At 43.4% G+C, this 18,202-nt stretch overlaps 1 protein-coding gene across 4 annotated transcripts in view; it reads left to right on the forward strand.

The window, feature by feature from the left end:
* lmo3 (LIM domain only 3) overlaps positions 1 to 18,202 on the forward strand; it is a 49,381-nt gene that overhangs the window by 18,883 nt on the left and 12,296 nt on the right. For all 4 annotated transcript variants that reach the window (XM_068717116.1, XM_068717113.1, XM_068717114.1 and 1 more), the window contains one exon: positions 17,260 to 17,385. In XM_068717116.1, coding sequence (XP_068573217.1) covers positions 17,260 to 17,385 — 126 coding nt within the window. The remainder of the gene's footprint in view (positions 1 to 17,259; positions 17,386 to 18,202) is intronic.

An 18,202-nucleotide genomic window follows, 5' to 3' on the forward strand; every position in this document is an offset into this window, starting at 1 on the left:
CATATATCTTTAGCTATCTACGTGTTTGAAGTGCAGTTGTATTCCAATTTAAAGTGAAAAACCCATACAAACATAATAGATGTAAAAATATTACTTAAAGCAAGAAACTTTCATTTTATGTTCATTTAGCGGTCCCTGTGGACAAAAGCTGTAGTGTTTCCGAACACCAGATTCCCTTTAAAAAACCTCTTACTGCAGCAGGGTCTGACGGTCCTGGTCCTGGTCCTGGTCCTGGTTCACCTGTTTAAATGAAGACCTCCCTTTACTCTGTGTGGCTCAGGTTAGCGGTAACTGAGCCACCGGTCACGTAATATCGCAATAAAATACAAATCCTACTATGTTTTTATGTCATTTAAGAAATCGCTCTGGCTTTCTAATTTCCGTGACTTAGTCACAAAATATTTAATGCCAACTCAAAGGGGTTTCATCACTGGAGGCGTTTGAGGTGTGCTCACTTTCAGTTCAACTCCTGAAGCGATTTAGATCATCTGGATGAACTCCAGCATAATTCTTAGAAGTGATTTCACTCTTTTGAATACTGTTGCCCACCATCTTTACTTCCTGTAGAAACAAGGAAAAGTAGTCCTTATTTCCTCTGTGTTGACATGTGGCTATTGGAGCACTTCTTCAGTGTTACCATGGAGCCTTCTATCAGTCATTGTGGCTCAGGTCATGCTCAGCTGTAAACATGGACAGCCTGGTGTCCCGTCCACCCAAACCCGATCATATTTCTGTGTCTACTGGGATGTTCCCGTACGGCCCTGAGGGCCGGCTGATACACAGCCTCGGCTCTGTGTTTCATCAGGGGGCTTATCTAATTCACTGTCCCAAACACATCAACCGGGGTAATGAAAAATTCATTGAGTCAGTTACTTTGCGCAATTGAACACATCCATCATCTCCCGACGCTTTGTAATATTGTAAATCATGTGACCGTCCCGGTCGCGAACCCCCCTCCGACCAGGCGGACCTCTTTGTAATGAATATTGACTCGTATTGCGTACAATTCATTCAAGCAAATCAAGCCTTTTAAAACGTCTGAAAGCCGCCGTGCCCCCCCCCCCCCCCCCCCCCGCTCTGGTCGCGGAGGAGCCCAAGTGTCAGCGTTCAAGGTTTTCATTTCATTTTCAAACAGTGTAGAAGTTGATGTTGGTAACTCCATTACCTGCTGACTGGACTTGGGTTAAATTTAACTTCCCTCAGCGGTGCCGGCTCGTGTGGATTTCTCTCCTCTTCCCGACTATTTGATATCCTCCCTCCTTCCAGATTAACCTTTATGGCCCTAATAAATGGTCTGTATTGACATCAAAGGGATGGGAAGATGACGCTATGCCTTATGGGGAAGGGAACGCGGGGCCTCCTGAAAGGGCCCGAGCCAGCTCCCCTTCTCAGCGAACAGTAATTGTGCCTGTCCTCTCCTAAATGATGCTCTTCTTTGTCTTTTTAATTAAACTCAAGAGCAGTTTGGAGGCTATTTGACCTTTGCTGGCCCCTCTTTATGGGGAGTGCCGCAGGTCATTTCCATGCATATATTAATGGCTCGCCCTCCTCCCTTTTCCTCTTAGGCAATGATCCGCAAGGCTTTGCAGATTAAGGAGAGGTTTGGGTCTCGGGTATTGCCCGTTTTTAATCTGCTAGGTTGGAAGTTCTTTGATAGAGAAGAAGCAGAAATGCTTCAGACTTTAGTTCCAATTGTTAAGGGGAAGTATATTTTAAGTGATTGTGTTTTGTCCTCCTTAAACTCGTATTTTTCCCTCTCAATTTCCTCGAGAATCAAAGTTGAATCAATTCATGAAATGTGTAAAAGGAATCCGTTTGCTGCAGGTGTTAGTACAGAATTTAGAATTAGAATTTTTAAAAAAGGAATGCGTGATAGAAACAAATAAAAAGTATGCATGGCAATTGCACATCAATATACGAATACACAAATAAGCAATCAAGAGGGATATGGATACCATATGGATACATTGCCCCGCCCTCGCTGTGTGCGATGATCGGATCCTGTGGAAGAACATGAAGGCTGAGCTCTGGTGTTGTGTCTGCAGCGTAGTGTGGTCACCACCTCTGCAGCTCGGCGCCGTGCCTCGTCTGGAACACACCGCTGGCTGCCACATATTTGGCTGCCGCCTCTCTTCTGCAGGCATGTGAGAGTATGATAACAGCGCTGCTGTTGGACACGGTGATATGCAGCAGCAACCTCCCCCCCCTCCCCTTTGCCAACCCCACAGGCTTTTGGCATCGGGTTTTGTTTTGTTTCGGGGGGATGTGTGTTTGGGAATCATCCACAGCTCTCATCCTGTATATCACGCTCTCACAGTGGGGGGGGGGGGGGGGGGGGGGCAGAGCGAGGTGGAACCTGCCTGAAAGGGGAGACAAACCCTTCTCCCAAGTGAACCTGCACTCCTCTCCGTATTCAACTATTGATGCCCAAACGCTCCGAGTGACTAAAGCAGATGTGTTGTGGCGGGCGGGATCAGACCCGACCATGCATGATTAATGCGGCCCCGCCGGAGCAGACGAGGGTCTGGCTTTGTGCCCGCTGACGAGAGGGTGGAGTGAGAAGGATGGAGGGAGATATACGGACAGAGAGAGAGAGAGAGAGAGAGAGGGCACCTGTTAGTCAAACACTCCCCCTCGACCTCTGCATGTTTCAGTGTAGTTACCAGCTCAGTGATGTAGGGCTGAGAGCAGCTCCGAGACCACCAGGGCTCCGGTCTGGGATCAGCCGAGGTCCGGTCAAGCTCGAGGTGATGCTGCTGCTGTGGGTTCAGAGAACCAGTGATTGTGGCCTGCAGAGCTCCATGGTTCTCCCCTCCGTCCCCTCTGCTCAGGGCTCACCGGGGGTTCCACTGATCGCTGTAGGCTAAAGCCTCAACAGAACTCCAATTACCAGATAATTAGTTGTGGGATGGAACATGTCCAGAGACAGAAAAGACAGAGTATGTGAATTTACGTGTCACGTAGGGCTCTGTCCACGTGAGCCTTCTCACTGAGAAAAGTGACGTTTTTAGTTTAACATTGCTTGACAAAACTGTGCACTTCCTGCATCATCTGATAATATAATACATAATTAAAAAAATGATCTGACGTGACTGAAAAGTATTCTGACGGGACAAGAAACAAGAGCAGACGATGTGGGTACTACATCCCAGTTTACAGGTCACTTCCTGCTTCTGCTGTGACCTGTACTCACTTCCCTCTGGTCGTCTCACTGCTCAGGTCTTTTGACCTATTGGACTTCTTTGATGGCACTCGTGTTCACTAACACTAAAGTTTGAGTAAAACTTTGAATGTAATGGAGTGTCTTTATATTGTGGCGTTGTTCTTCCACCAGCGTACTTTCAGCTACTTTCTCACTATTTCTAGTGTCTAAAATTAGCAAATTCAAATTTGGCTGAAACAACGTGGACATTGGACTGTGACAGCGGTCGTCCTGCAGCCCCCTTGTGTCAGAGGTGGTGTTCCACATTGAGGAGGTCTCCTCACAGTGTTAATGTAAGTATGGGCCATGGACTTCCAGCTCTGCTGTGGGAGCACGGAGGCAGCACGGAGGCAGCACGTCTGCACGCGTGAACCTGAGCTGCTCAGCTTGCCAGCAATTAGCGCGGTGGTGTGTGTGTGTGTGTGTGTGTGTGTGTGTGTGTGTGTGTGTGTGTGTGTGTGGACGCGGTGGGCTTCAGCCAGGCCTTCTGTGCCACCCCTTGGTTAATGAGGCCTTTATGGAGATGAAGTTGGGGGGATGCGGGAGAGGTGGACGTGGAGACAGTGTGACTGGAGCTAGCTGCAGCTGTTAGACCCGTGAGTGGTGAAGGGGAGGAGTGTGTGTGTGTGTGTGTGTGTGTGTGTGTGTGTGTGTGTGTGTGTGTGTGTGTGTGTGGTGGTGGGGGGGGGGGCAGCACTGTGGAAAACAGGATTTCAAAATGCTGATTGGTCGGTGTCAGCCCCACTTACAGGCGTTATTTGGATGGTATAGGCAGAGCTGTGAGGCCTGCGCTGAACCCCTGAGCGACTTCTCAATTAGTGGGCGGCCTAGCGGAACTGCCAGACACACTATTGTGCGCCCCCCCCCCCACACACACACACACACACACACAACCACCACCACCCATCCCCGATCCAGCCGCCTCCTCCTCCTCAGGCCGCAGGCCACCCGGATCTCTGCAGCTGGTCAAGTCGTTCTGTGCGACTCGGTGTGAACATGCTACGATAGAATCCTTTTGTCAGCCGTCTTTTTAGGTAAAAACACCACGTGGGAGTCAGAGAGCTGAAAAGAACTTGTGTACATGGTGCAGAAGCTTTTGATGTGGCGCTCTCCTCCACGATAACCGCAGAGTGTGATGCTTTGTGATGCGTCCGGCCTGGATCTCTGTGATAACGTGCGTCCTGTCGAGGAGGGAGGGGAGCAGCGTTTTCTGCGTAAACTCCAGCCGAGCCAGTTGGTGTGAGCTCGTTGTAAAATGAGATGTAAATGCAACAATTTTAACAGCCTGAGTTATTCATGAGGAAGCCAAAAGAAGGAGAGGAATGCTAATGCTACACACTGCTTTGCCCTTGGCCCAGGGGCGCATCAACAAACAAGTCACTCAGTGAAGGAATTAACAACTTCATTAAGTCACCTGACGGCGTCACTTTGTCTGCGCTGGCTAATGCCAGAGCTATAGGCTGCTGCTACATTTTCAGACTTGACCTAAGTGTTAGTTTAAAATGTGTTTTAAGGCATCATCTCAGGATGTTTGTTCAACCAAGACTCTGGAAACTAAAAAGAAATCTGTCAGGCCAAATCCATACAAAGACTCATTATTGAGAAGACATCCAATCTATAATTGGTTTTGGAGGTATAAAAGAATCAATGTGTTGCCGGGGTCACGCCCGCCTCTTGTATATCTGATGTGTATCTGAGTAGGGGGGGGACACAACAGTGACTGCAGAGGGGCTGCTGTTGCCGCCGCATTGATTGCCCCCTCCACCAGCTTTCCATACCATTTTAATCTGTGAAATGCTAAAGAGGCAATCAAAGCGATCTGCAGCCGCGCTGTCAGAGCGGCGTCCATGTGTCAGTCTGGTGATTTTCACAGCCACCTCCGCAGCATTAAGGACGCCTGATCAATGGGTGGGAGAGCCGGGGTTTTCAGGACAGAGATGGTGATGAGCTGCAGAAATCATCCGCCAGCTGACTTCACAGCACATCACACAGAGCCAAAATAACATCTCTGCTTCATTTCCTCTATGACGATGTGCATGTGTTCTCTGCGTTGATTGTCACTTGATCCATATTTGCCGATGTGTTGTTAGACTGCTTGTCTTTTAAAAAGATCAAGTAGTACTTACCATTAATGAATATGGACATGAATTGCATTTATCACTAAGCGTCAAAATTGAAGAAAAAATGAATAAGGCTTAAAGACCACATTTAGAGGAAAATATATTGAAAAAAAGAAAAATATGTAAAAGAAAAATACCACAGCAAATACCACATTAGTGTACATCCTTATATAAGAGCCATTATTGTTTAAAATAATACAGAGCTGGGGTGCAGGGTAATATTCAACAAAAAAAATTAAGATACAACTCATAAATTTGTGCAAACCTGTGGTAACGCCAGCCGCCACCTGAATTTTGTTGTGCCTAAAGTAGGGTTCTACTAAAGTAGGATAGCCTCTGAGAGAGATCATAATACATAAAACATAATGCTGACATTGCGATGTATTGTACTAAACCTCATGTTAGACCTGCTGTATGTTTCATTTTGCCGGTGGGTTATCAGATAAATCCTAAAGTTTCCCCTCTGATGTTTTTGTGTTCTTTTATGAACTTAAATAAATAAATAATTATTATTATATTTTGCCATCTGCAACTCACTTTGCCGCAGTGTTTAAAGCGGTGTCTGTGGTTTGATCAGGTCAATCCAACCTTGTGAAGTGATGTGGTTAGATTGTTTTTTTTATTTTAAATTTGTGATTTTTACATTTACCACATTTTTACAAAGTTTTTTCTAATGAAATTCAGAGCTCCATAATTTATATATTTTTTCCCTTCTTGTTTACCGACATTGACCACTGAATGTCCAAGAGAACATTTAAAAAACCAAAGTAAAGTAAATGAACATAGTTACATAGTGTATATATTTTTGAAGAACAAACACAGTTTTGATATGACAAGTGGTCTTAATCATGGTTTAGTCATGCTTTCTAGCTCATGATGTAGCAGCTCTACTCCAGCTGTATAAAGTTGCACTGCAGCAGTGCTTTAGAACGCCTCTCAGACTTTAATGGTTTTTCCATATTTGGGTTTGGCCAGACCTGAGGCTTTTGGAGGCTCTCATTAATTTAATTGGCTGCACTTGGTCCATTCATTATCAAGATCTCCTTTGTTCCACAGCTCGCCTAGCTTCATTTGCCTCATCACCACGTTGTTCGTACAATAAAGAGCCATTAAACCCCAGGAAATGTGGGCGTTCCTGTCCACAATGCCTCACTGTGATACCCAGATGTACTCAGTCATAACGCAGGGATGCCTTTGATACTCACTGATGTGAATATTTAGATTTTCCAACATTTGGAAGAAAAAAAGTATTGAGAGTTCATCTGTTTTCATCATTATGTGATGAATTACAATTACAGTAGAATCACTGTATCAGTGACTAAATGTGTTTCAGTCAATGGCATGATTTCCACTCTAAATCCTTTTCCTTCCCCTGTTTAGGGATTTTTGATTGATCCCTAAACAGTGTCTCCGTACTGATCCAGCCACCCTGATCCAGCAGCCATGCTAGTCACTTACCACCGTGTCCTCTCACAGGGCTGCAGGGATGACGTAACCCCAAAGTCAGCATCGCCCCGGTTCCCTCGACAAAATGCCAATGAGATTTTTCCACAGGGTGTCAAACAAACATGGTTGATACTTACAAGTTCTGTTCAGCAAGATAATCTTTACAACTGAAACCCACTTTTATGACTTTTGAAGCATAAATCGCTAGAAGCAAAAGCTAACATTAAACAAACTACACCAAGGTCACATGACTTAACGCCACCACCACTAAGCTTCCAAACAATTTCATTTTGCACGCAAATTGATAAATCTACAAGTTGAAAAGTTTCAGTTAGAATAGTTTGCAAATGGGAATGTAAACACAACGAGGCTGTAGAGGCGGACTAGTAAGGAGATGAGTCTCTGTGTCCAACACGATGACGTTTAATGTCGACAAACTTTGTAGTCTCATTTGATTGGTGGTTGTTGGAACAATATACGACCTGAAAGGGACATCTGCAGACATTATTCAGTTAGATGCAACAAATTATAATCAGTGAAGGAAAAGATGAAAATGCATAATTATTTTCATAAGTATTTCCACGTCAGAATGCATTTAGATTTGAAAAGGATAACATGATGAGATAGTTAACAGAAACGTAATTAGCAGCAGTTTTTCTAATTGGTTAATGCCAAACAACCTCACTGATGCGAGTATCGGCTTTTCTTTCACTGTGTAGGAATGGTTTGGGGGAACCATGAAAGCTATTTGAGGATGTCAACTTTTGATGAGCTTATTACACCGTTTTCTGACTTCATATACACTTAACAATTCGCAGAGGAATACAAAATAACAAATGGGAGATAAACAACAACAATAACAATCATTATTTTGCAGGCCCACTGCCGGGAAAAGCATCGTAACCAATTTCATCACGATCATGTTTAGGTTGATATAATTGTATTTAAATGCAGGAAATATGATTTTAGTCATAATGTACAAAAAATCATTGCAGTTGCCATCTGGAATTGTTCACGATGTTAAAATCCTATAAGCTATATGCTATATGCTTAATACTACTGGTAATGAATTACGTAATGTTGAACTGGTAGCTCTCTTAAGAAAAGGATGTATTGTATTTTCCACCAATTATCTTGAAGGACAGAATAAGCAAGTATTTATCTAAGAATGACTGTCGGAAGAAAGTGTTGACCTTTAATGATGGCAGATTGTTCAGATTTTTCCTCTGATGGGTAGCAGATAGGATAATAAGGACATGCAATAAATAAGAAAAAGACATGGCTGCTGACAGCTTGTTGTTGAATATTTATAATATTCCTCTCCATGTCAGTGTTTCAACAATGTGTCAATCAGAGAGATTTCACCTGATGGGTCACGTGTCATACCCGCATCCTCCAGATGCTGATTTGGAGGTGCAATAACATGCTTCAGCTCTGGTTGTTTGGCTTTGGAATTGTTCAGCTGCACATGCATTCCTTTTCTGTCAAAGATACTTTGAGAAAAAAATGATTGAACCACTGTGGACCAGACGACTGGATTGGACCATCACAAGCTACAAACCGAAAACAGGAAGTTGTTTGTTGGATTTCTTTGGTGTGTTCTTCCATTTGTTTGTTTCTCAATTCTCAATTATTTGTCCTATTTTTTTCTGTCCCTTAAAGGTTCAAATAGCAGATAATATTATACAAATAAATCTGTGTGTGTGTGTACCCTGTTTAATGAAATGGCACATAGATGTTAAAAGCTCTGAAAGCACTCTATAATTGTTATGTTGTGCTTTGGAAAGCTTGGCTGCCATTAACCTCCCAACACCACATTTCACTTCACACGTCTAGCAATTACCTCAGCAATAATGGCCGAGCTTGCAAATGCGTGTGTTCTGAAGTTCCTGTAATTAAATTGGGCTTTTCACATGTAATCTGAAAATGCTATGGGGTCAAACTGGGCACCGGTAATCACAAGCGATTGAGTCTGAAGGAGGGTCACAAATGCTGGAGGGTCGTGTTTCCTTCCAGCACTTAATTGTCCCGAAGAGGTCACATGTCCTTAAGGGGAGGTCAAGAGTGGGGTGCCTTTGTTTTGTTTCCCAAAAGCAGAGAAGGAATGTCGTTTGAAGAAAAACAAATGACAGGACCTTCAGGCCATGTCCACACAACTCCGTTTCCATTTGAAAACGCATATGTTTTGCTACGTTTACACTGAGCATCCACACTACGTTTCGAGCACCGAAAACAGAGAAGTTTGAAAATGCTACCGAGGACGGATACGTTTGAAAACGCCAGAGTTGCTTTGTCATGTGGACAGTCAAAAACGGATAACTTTGGAAACGATGACGCCCACACCGGCGTTCGCTACTTGATTGGTTCTTAGCAGTCACGACGTGTCCTTCCCTGATTCGTCACGCCCCTATCACGTGACCCTTACCCGGAAATTCACAAACAGCAACAGTATTGATTATCGATCAACTACCAGGTTAATTTAACATGGACACCTGATTACAGGTGTTGCTGACCTTGTTGTCTTTACTAGCAGCTGTTGTTCAGTTAAAGTCTGCATGTCTGCGGAGGAAACAGCTGTTATTGGAGCGATTAGTGAGCGTTGTGTCCAGCGGCGTTATCAGACCTACGGAGCGGACGTCTGAAGTCACGTTAGCGGCTTTGAGGAGGACGGAAACAAAACAGAGGACTTTCCTTTTCTTATTAATGCTAATTTTGTTCTGCACAACTATTCTGAAGTCCGCAGATACAATTTAAAGGAACAAAAGCAGTAATCTCTCTCCAGTAGACACAGACTGCAGCCACCAGCAGAGTGAGAACAGACAACAATGAAACCGAGGGAACGAGTGAGAGACGTGTGTTGACCACATTTATGGACCCATAATCTAGTAAACTATTATGTGTAAGTGTTGATTTTAAAGTAAATTTGATGTGTGAGAGAGAGAGAGATAGACCCGCAGCACTGTAACTAACATTAAGTCTGAAAAATAAAACTTCTAAAACTTTCCACGAAATGTGTCTGTTTGAGTCTGAGGAAGATTTTAGAGAAGATCTTAAGTATCAAACACGACCTTTCATTATTAAAGAGTGCTTTATTACTCTGTCATATTTTTTTTAACTAAGCAACCAATCTACTTCCTGTTTACATCGGCGCATGCCCAGTGTACGTGAAGAGTCACGTGATATTTGTTTTCAGGCGTTTTAGTCTGAACAGAGATCATTTAGAAAACGATGCTGAGTGCAAAGCCATGGTAACGGCGTGGTATCAGGGCCTTTGCCTTGACTCCTAAAAAAACACATGGATTCTTAGTTTCAGGGGATTATAAAATATTGAAAACAGTTTTGAATATCTATTCCATTTCGGCCAATAGATCTCAAGTCCTACAAAGTGGTCCTTAAAGATAATAGCCAGGTGACCATATGAACATCTATAGTCCCGTGTCTTGTAACTCAGTGCGAGGCATTCCTAAAATGCACAGTCTGCCTGTTGTCATATCAGTGAACTAGGCTCTTCTACAACATAGTTTGGGATTTGGTGATTTGGTCGCGTTCAAATTTATTTGAAGAGGTTACACGTTAGGTTTCATCCGTTTGAACGAGAAACTGGCTGCTGGAAATACTCACTAGAGTACCAAAATTTTGATTAACTTAATGAATCTAATTATGCTAAAATAGTCCCCAAAAGAAGCATTTTCTGTATTTTCTGTTGTTATTGTGCATACTTAGATGGGCAGATTCCAGTGTTCAACAGAAAACAATGGACTTGGGGTTGAGAGCAGCAGTCAGGCAGGGTAAGGAAGTCAGAGTATTAGTATGTAAGTATGCTGTATTAGTAAGTATGCAGAAACAAACTAACACATCATGGTTAATTTGGTGACTGCTGTATAAAGAATAAGGTCTTTTTATTTTAAAACTTTCATAATGCTGCACCGGTTCTATTCTCTTTCAGTATTTTCCAAAACCTTGTTCCAGTTCCTTCTTGATTCAAAATGCATTAATTAATTAAGTGAAGTTAATTTCTAAAGGAAAGTTTCCTTGATCAATCAAGCGCACCATTTTGTCTCCATGCAGGACACAACACTGGTATTTTGGTTTGTACTAAAATGCTTCAGTTCAGTCGCCTGGACACATTATTTGCTGGACCGTCCCCTCCAGTTGAGATTAGCTAAATTAGCTGTGAAGAGCAGTGACTCATGGGACCGTGCGTGTTTGGTGCAGATAATTGCAGGGCTGGTGTGTCACAGCCTGGCACCCAGCTTGGGATTGCAGGTGGGTTGGCGTGGGGAAGTGCCTATCAAACTGCACATCTGGCCCCTGCGGGACTCCAGATCTTTCATTACACCCTCTTCAAAATGGACCCAAACACTGCCCTGCCAACAAACTGCTGAAAGCTGTTCCTGGTTACTTTGTTTGAAGCATGTTTTTTTTTTAAAGAGTTGTTTCTTGTTTAAGAACAATGGATCTTTGGTAAATTTTGACCAGAAATAATGTGGTTAGTGTGAGTAGATTAAGGGTTAGAGATAAGCGAGAATCTGTTAAGGGTAGGGTAGGGTTTGATTTTGATGATAGTAACTGAGGACAGGACTGCCACCAGTAGTTTATTTTTTCTTCTCACGGTTTCAGAGAAGCGTGGAATGTGGAATGGCGAGTGTTTTTTGACCTTTTTGAGGAGTTTTCTATAGGAGCTAATTAGGGAGCACTCTGCAGCTGCTCTTCAGGTTGACAGTTCAGGGGAATGTTCCTCTGTATGGTCGGCAGTCTCTCAGAAAGCAGGCCATAATTCATCATTAGGATATCAGAGTCCAGGTGCAGATGAGAACTGATAGAGTCGGCAGCCAGGCAAGTCGGGGCACTCAAGGAGGAAAATCTTATCCCAGGGACAATTCCCAGGTCATGCCCGTGGTAATTGAAATAATTTTGCCCCCAGAGTTGTTTAATCACTGACAATCACACGTGCAAGGGTAGACAAAATTGAGAAACGCACAAGTCTGATTATATCTGCCACCCTTAACTGTCTCCCCTCCCCCCGTCTGCCACAGTTCACATCAGCCTCTCAGATTTCTGCAGCCCTACCTTTCTGTTTCTTTTCCCGCTCATGTCTAGATTTTCTTGAGATGAAGCATTGATGGCCAAACCATGTCAACTATTACTTGCCTCTCTTGTCCAATTTTTTTATGGACAAAACACTAGCTTCTCACTGTGATTAAATTTCAAGTGGGACACCAGAGTGGCTCCAGCCAGGGTGGATCATCAAATGGACAAAGCACATACCCATTAAACAGCCTATGTTGAGATGCAACGAATCATTTGTCTGTTATTAACCCTGAGCCTGTGATTATGCAGATTGCCATAGATTTTCCCTGGTTGCCTGGAAGTGAGATCCAGGGGTTGTTCTCCGCGTGGCAGGCGGACGAGGGAACGGCCGTGCATTACTGAACTTGCCACATTCATCATGTTGACTGATGGCACAGGGAGTCGGTCCCCGGGTCCCGGTGGTTAATGTAGTGGGTAATTAACTGTCATTTGCCTAGTAATAGGCCGATGATCAATGGTTTGAGAGGAAACAAATTCTAATCCGGCAGCTGATGAATGCATGCCGAGGCTGGAGCAATTGAAGTGGTGGGAGGGATGGGAGAGGCTGGGGGAGGGGGGGGAGCAAAGGCGCCTCCGGAATTTCAAACAATGACTGGAGAGGCTCGTGCTATCAGTGCCCCCCCCCCCCCCCCCCCCGCTCTAAAAAATGGATTAACCACCCCAAAAAAATTGGCTTTGGTGGTGCAAGAATACCCAGTCAGGTAAATGATGGAGGAGCTGATTGATCATCTTGACAAACGTTTGTTCAGTAAGCAGCCTTCTACAACTACTGTAGTTTTAAAGGGTTGGTTCACCCAAATCACACGAAACATATTGTCTTTCTTTTGTCTAGTTTGGATTTTGTTTGTTCAGGTCTGTCTCTTAAGATTCTTAAGAAGTCTCTATCTCAGTCGATGGGAGGTGAATCAAATTTATTTTCCATGCTCACAGCTACATTTATCTCCAGAAACAGTAAGTGTGTTTATATCCAACTATTTTATGGACATTTTTAACTAAAAAGTGGAAATGTCGCAAAATTTAAAAAAATCTTGAAATATCGTACAAAAGGTTTTTTTACGCTTTGCTAAGTTGAAAAAGTTGGTGTATCGACAAATGGGACAACGTGGACACAGATACATTGGGTCCAATTGAAACAGCGTCCTGAGCGCTCCACACAGATCTAATGTAACGTTTCCGACATTAATATATGAAACAAACAGAAATGTCATAATTCCACTGAGTTCTCCAAATAGTCCTCCATTGGGTTCTCTTTATTGTTTTTCAGCATTGGAGGTCGATTGGCGCTCTTTCAATTACGTCATCTGGTTGTGTCCCCTCGTCTCCAATGGTATAATGACTTTCTGACTTGAGAATTGGAACCACCTACTGCTTAAACGCGAAGCGGTAGCAGATGGAAACAGGTGTTCGTTTTGCATATTCTTTTGCATATTTCCTCAAAATTCTATTAAACGTTGCGGTACATTTGGATAGAAACCTGACTATTGTCGTTCCCCACGGATTAATCCACAACACATTTATTGAGACAGTTCGGAATATATAATCACTTCACCATCAGACATGCTTGCCTTCGTACAGTATCTGTGCCTCCATGTATGTATTCCAGCATTATGCATTTTACTTCCTACACCCCAGTAATTGGGCGGTCATTGTATTTGGGATTTAGCTTGACAAAGCTCAGAAAAAGCTTTGGCATGACACCACTCCCGCATTCTCCACAATGGGCGGGGGCCTGCACTCTCAGATTGGGTTTTGGGGTCCACTGGGCTAAAGCCTTGTGGAATAATTTAATTGGTGTCTGTTTTTCTCTCATCAAATAGGTACCACTGAGCCGTACCAGGCTGTAATGCACAGTGAATGCCTTTTGACTGAAACAAGGTATTGGGCATTGACTGCCTCGGTTCTCTTTCAAATTCAGATTTGAGCAAAGCATGAATTTTAATTTCATGTTGTATCCTCAGCCTCTTTAAATATACATGCTGTCTTGTCAGCCATGGATATGAAGTGTATGTCAAGCCTGCTACATATGTTATTCTGTTTTCTTTTTCTTTTTTTAAGCAGACCCACAGTTAGAAGCCCTCTAGATATGGCAGACAGCTCTGCTGTTGTAAGCCTGACAGAGATGCATTAGAAATGTATATATTTATTACCAACTATAATATTATAATCCAGTGCTGAAGGCACTGAGTCCCAGGCACAAGGCCTCTAAACCGTCATCCTCTGATTGTGTTGGAGCCTGGGCCTTTGAATTCATTGCAACCAAACCACGCTTAATTTGCCTCCTCCCTTGAGAGCCATTAGCGTCTGTGGCATCAAACTGGCGGAGCGGTAAAAGACGAGTGGCAGGTACGCTCCATCCATCTTCCCTCCCCAAAGGGTGAGCCGGGGCTTCCAGTGCACTGCCGGTTTGAGGAGTGTTTGCCACACAAGAGCCCAGCGAGCCGGCTGGCGCTGCCACAGATACAGTTTGGGCAAATCTCTGAAGAGCCTTATCAGCCGCTCCACTTCTTTAGCTCAGCTTGTCGAAGACACTAAAAAAGATTGAAGATTTGAGTGTATGTAATGAATGTATGTATTGTTCCCATAAGGCGGTGTTTAATCATTTACAGTAGTGGTGAAAGTAGCGCAGGAAGGTACGAGATGAATTATGCAGCAAAAAAAAGTGGATGAGAAGCAGCCAGAAGTTTGGATGTTCCGTTTGGGAACCCTGGGGGTCTTTGGATTTTTTTTAAATTGTTTTATTTGTATTTGATTTTATGTTATTGAATGGGTCTTTTAGATGGATTCCATAAAAATATTCTCAGGGATAGAATAGAATTTTTTCCGAGTCCAATAACCTCAGCTTGAATGTTGGTGTCCACTCTGGAGGCAATAGCATTGCCTAATACAACTACCTGTAAGAAATTCATTTCAACTTTCAGTTAATGAGACATAGATTGCCCTGATCAATAACTAAACTATAGTTGAGTTTTTCGCACATTGTGTTTCTTGCTAATCCATCCATCCATCCATGTAAATGAGTGTGAATGATTAGTTAGAGCCCTGATGGGCAGGTGCACCTTGCATGGTAGCCCTGTCATCAGTGTGTGAATGGGTGAATGATGACATGTAGTGTTAAAGCGCTTTGAGTGGTCGGACTAGAAAAGCACTATACAAGTACAGTCCATTTACCATTTATCTATCTATCTACCTTATCTGTCTGTCTGTCTGTCTCCGTCCATCCTATCTATCTCAGAAACACACACAAACACTGGTTGTTCACAGATAAAAAGATCTTCACCCAGAATTTCTCAGAGCAAAATAGTGTGACAGTCTTTTCAGCCGTGCAGGCCACCTTAAATTTGCAAGAGATGAGACAAGAGCGAGGACAGACACGGCGAACAGTGAAACAGAGGACTGTTTTGATTCAAGCTGGCAGGCAAAAAGCTTAAAACATCACTTTTTTACACGAATACCTTCCATCATTTATAATACAGAGCCTTGAGTGCATGCTATCTGAAAATGACTCAGATTACTGGAAGACAAGGACATTCGCCCCTGCATGGTGAGAGGCGGCTGCATTGTGACTCTTTGAGTTGTAAGATGCCATACAAAGTGCTGCTATTTTGCTCAAACACGCTCATTATCTTGCACTAAATCTATCATTTCTTCCTCTTTTTTTAAAGTTTTTTTTTAGATCAATTACTCGACTTTGTAAGGAGAGAAACAGATGAAATATCTATTTCATGTGAAGGCCTTCCGGCAATGCACATTTGTGCAGAATAGAGAAAGGACAAGAGATACCACAAATGTATCTAAATTTAGATTGCTCAAAGGAAAAGGCATAATTCTTTTAATTAAGTCAGCACTAATCCATGGAATTGGCCCTCTTTGTTTTCTCCCACCTACCATGTTACAAGAGATATCCTTCATTGTCTCAAGGTGTGTTGACAGTGGCTCTTAATTCTGTAGATATTCATGAGGGCACAATCTATCTGCTTCCTTTGCCTCGGGGAAACATACTTTCTGAAGGTTAATAAACAACCCTGAATATCCCGAGCCCTGAGATCATTTATCAGATTGCGATCTCTTACAGACTCTGAGAGTGGCATGCCGTTTTATCATTTTAACAACGACGGCTAAAAGTGCCTGAAGAAGTCTGCCTAATAGGTTATTTTGTTATATGATTTCGTTATCAGATTTTTTTTTTTCCTTGCTAGTCTGGTCTAGGTCGCTGTGAAGTAACAGCCCTGAATCCGTAATGAATACTCACATTAATGTCCCCGGAGCAGGAGGAGAAATAATAGGGTCCTCCCTGGGCAGTAGTGCTAGCCATGGCCCATCTATTTCTACAGCACAAGCTGTTGCCCTGCTATTCTTTACTGCGCTACTGTTGCCCGGCTCTGTCCAACCTATTTTGGTGCCTGATTCAGAGACTCTATCTGTCTCAGCAGCTCATGTTAGTGTGTTTACCGCAATCTCTTTGACAGCTGTCACTCTGGTTCTCAGAGGCACCGAGAAGCATCACAAGCAGTCGGCCTCTTGTAATTCTGTTCTAATGTGTGGGACACAGTGGTGGGTGGAGTCAAGTGCACAAATTCTGGACTTGTTTCGTCCATTGGGACAATGGAGTTTAACTGTTGTGTTCCCAAAACATTTAGGAAAACTGAAATCTCATGTCTTGATCATTACCTCTGCCAAAGAGTTTGTGTTTTTGGTTTGCTTTAGTTGTCTGTTTGTCTGCAGGATTACGGAAAAACTACTGGCCCCATTTTGATGAAACTTGGTGGATGGGCTTAGCATGGACCATAGAAGAACCCATTACATTTTTCCGATACACATTACTTTTCACTTTCTTTATCATTGCTAGATAGGGCATATGGCCTTGGTGGAGGTCTGCTCTCTCCCAGTGCCCTTCTACTTTTTATTGGTTTTATTTAAAACTAATGGACTGACAAATCCCCAGACGACTTTTCATCAGAGCACGTATGACAGCAGTGAGCTTTTATATTAAATGGCATATCATGCCATCAACAGTCAGTGGGAAACCTGTACGCTCTGGAAAAGATCCATAAGACCCACACCTACATAACAAGTAAAACTAGAAGGCCAGACCTCCGCCAAGGCTATTCTATAAGTAAAACATAATGTGTGTATCCACCCCATGATTTGGATCTGCTTCGAAATGTAATGGGTTTTTTCCTTGGCCCATGCTGCAGTCTTCAACCAAGTTTCATGAAAATATGACCAGTAGTTTTTCCATGATCTTGCTGACAAACAGGCAAACAAACTGGACTAGAAACCCCTTGGCGAATATGAAAATAAAAATGAATGAAGTCACCTCCCAGACTTCCTGCTGTGTACTGAGATTTTGGGGGAATGACTAACATCGTGTGTCTTCTTTGTGTTTTCGTGTTATCTCAGGTTGTTTGGCGTTACAGGGAACTGCGCGGCCTGCAGCAAGCTAATTCCAGCCTTCGAGATGGTCATGAGGGCCAAAGAGAACGTCTACCACCTGGACTGCTTTGCGTGCCAGCTCTGCAATCAGAGGTGAGTGATTGGCCCGCACTCCTGCTCCTCTCTCGTACCTGCGTCGAGGCAGATGGCCGGTCAGGGAAGCGAGACTGCAGCACGGTGAATCTCAAGTGCTGCTGAAAGTGGAAAGAAAGATCCCACATTGTAGATTCATCACTCTAACCAGTGGCCAAGAAGACACAACCGGGGCCTTGGGGACACCTGCTGGACCTAGCGCAGTGATTACAATCCTACACTACTGCTGTACGCTGTCCACCTAGAGCGACAAGTGCAGTTACATGTCCATACATATGTTCCTCGTCAGTCTTCATGACCAAGCCTCCTTCTGCATTCTGTAGACAGGATGTGGTCAGAGATTTTAGGACATACAGCAGCAGAGGAGAGGGAGCTGGTTGGAAGCATTGAACTCTGTGATAGAAAAAGCCTTGTTTAATAAAAGCTAGTGTCACCCTTACTGAACCTCTCTGGTATCCGTACAATGGGTTTATTATGTACATTGTTACAATTTATTACAATCCAATACAACAGCCCTAAAATATGTCATCTCTCCGTAAAGCCTATAATATTCAGTATCTGAGTTCATAGTTATTGGTTGTGGATTGAATTGTAATAGTGCTTTTGTCCACCCTCATTTCCATACATGGAGGGAGTATTAGAAACATTAAAACAGAAGTTTCACAGTGACGCAGAAACATTGTCAGTGATAGTGTAGTGTTTGATGGACCGTTTGAAAAAACACGACTGCCAAGTTGGACATTGGTCTCTGTAGCGGTATGCAGTGTCTCCTTCAAATTAACCAGTATGTATGACACTTTATGACAACCATGTCTAA

This window comes from Cebidichthys violaceus, unplaced genomic scaffold (assembly GCF_023349555.1).
Source record: "Cebidichthys violaceus isolate CVI_PGR_0920_01 unplaced genomic scaffold, fCebVio1.0.p SCAF_21, whole genome shotgun sequence".
NCBI lineage: Eukaryota > Metazoa > Chordata > Actinopteri > Perciformes > Stichaeidae > Cebidichthys > Cebidichthys violaceus.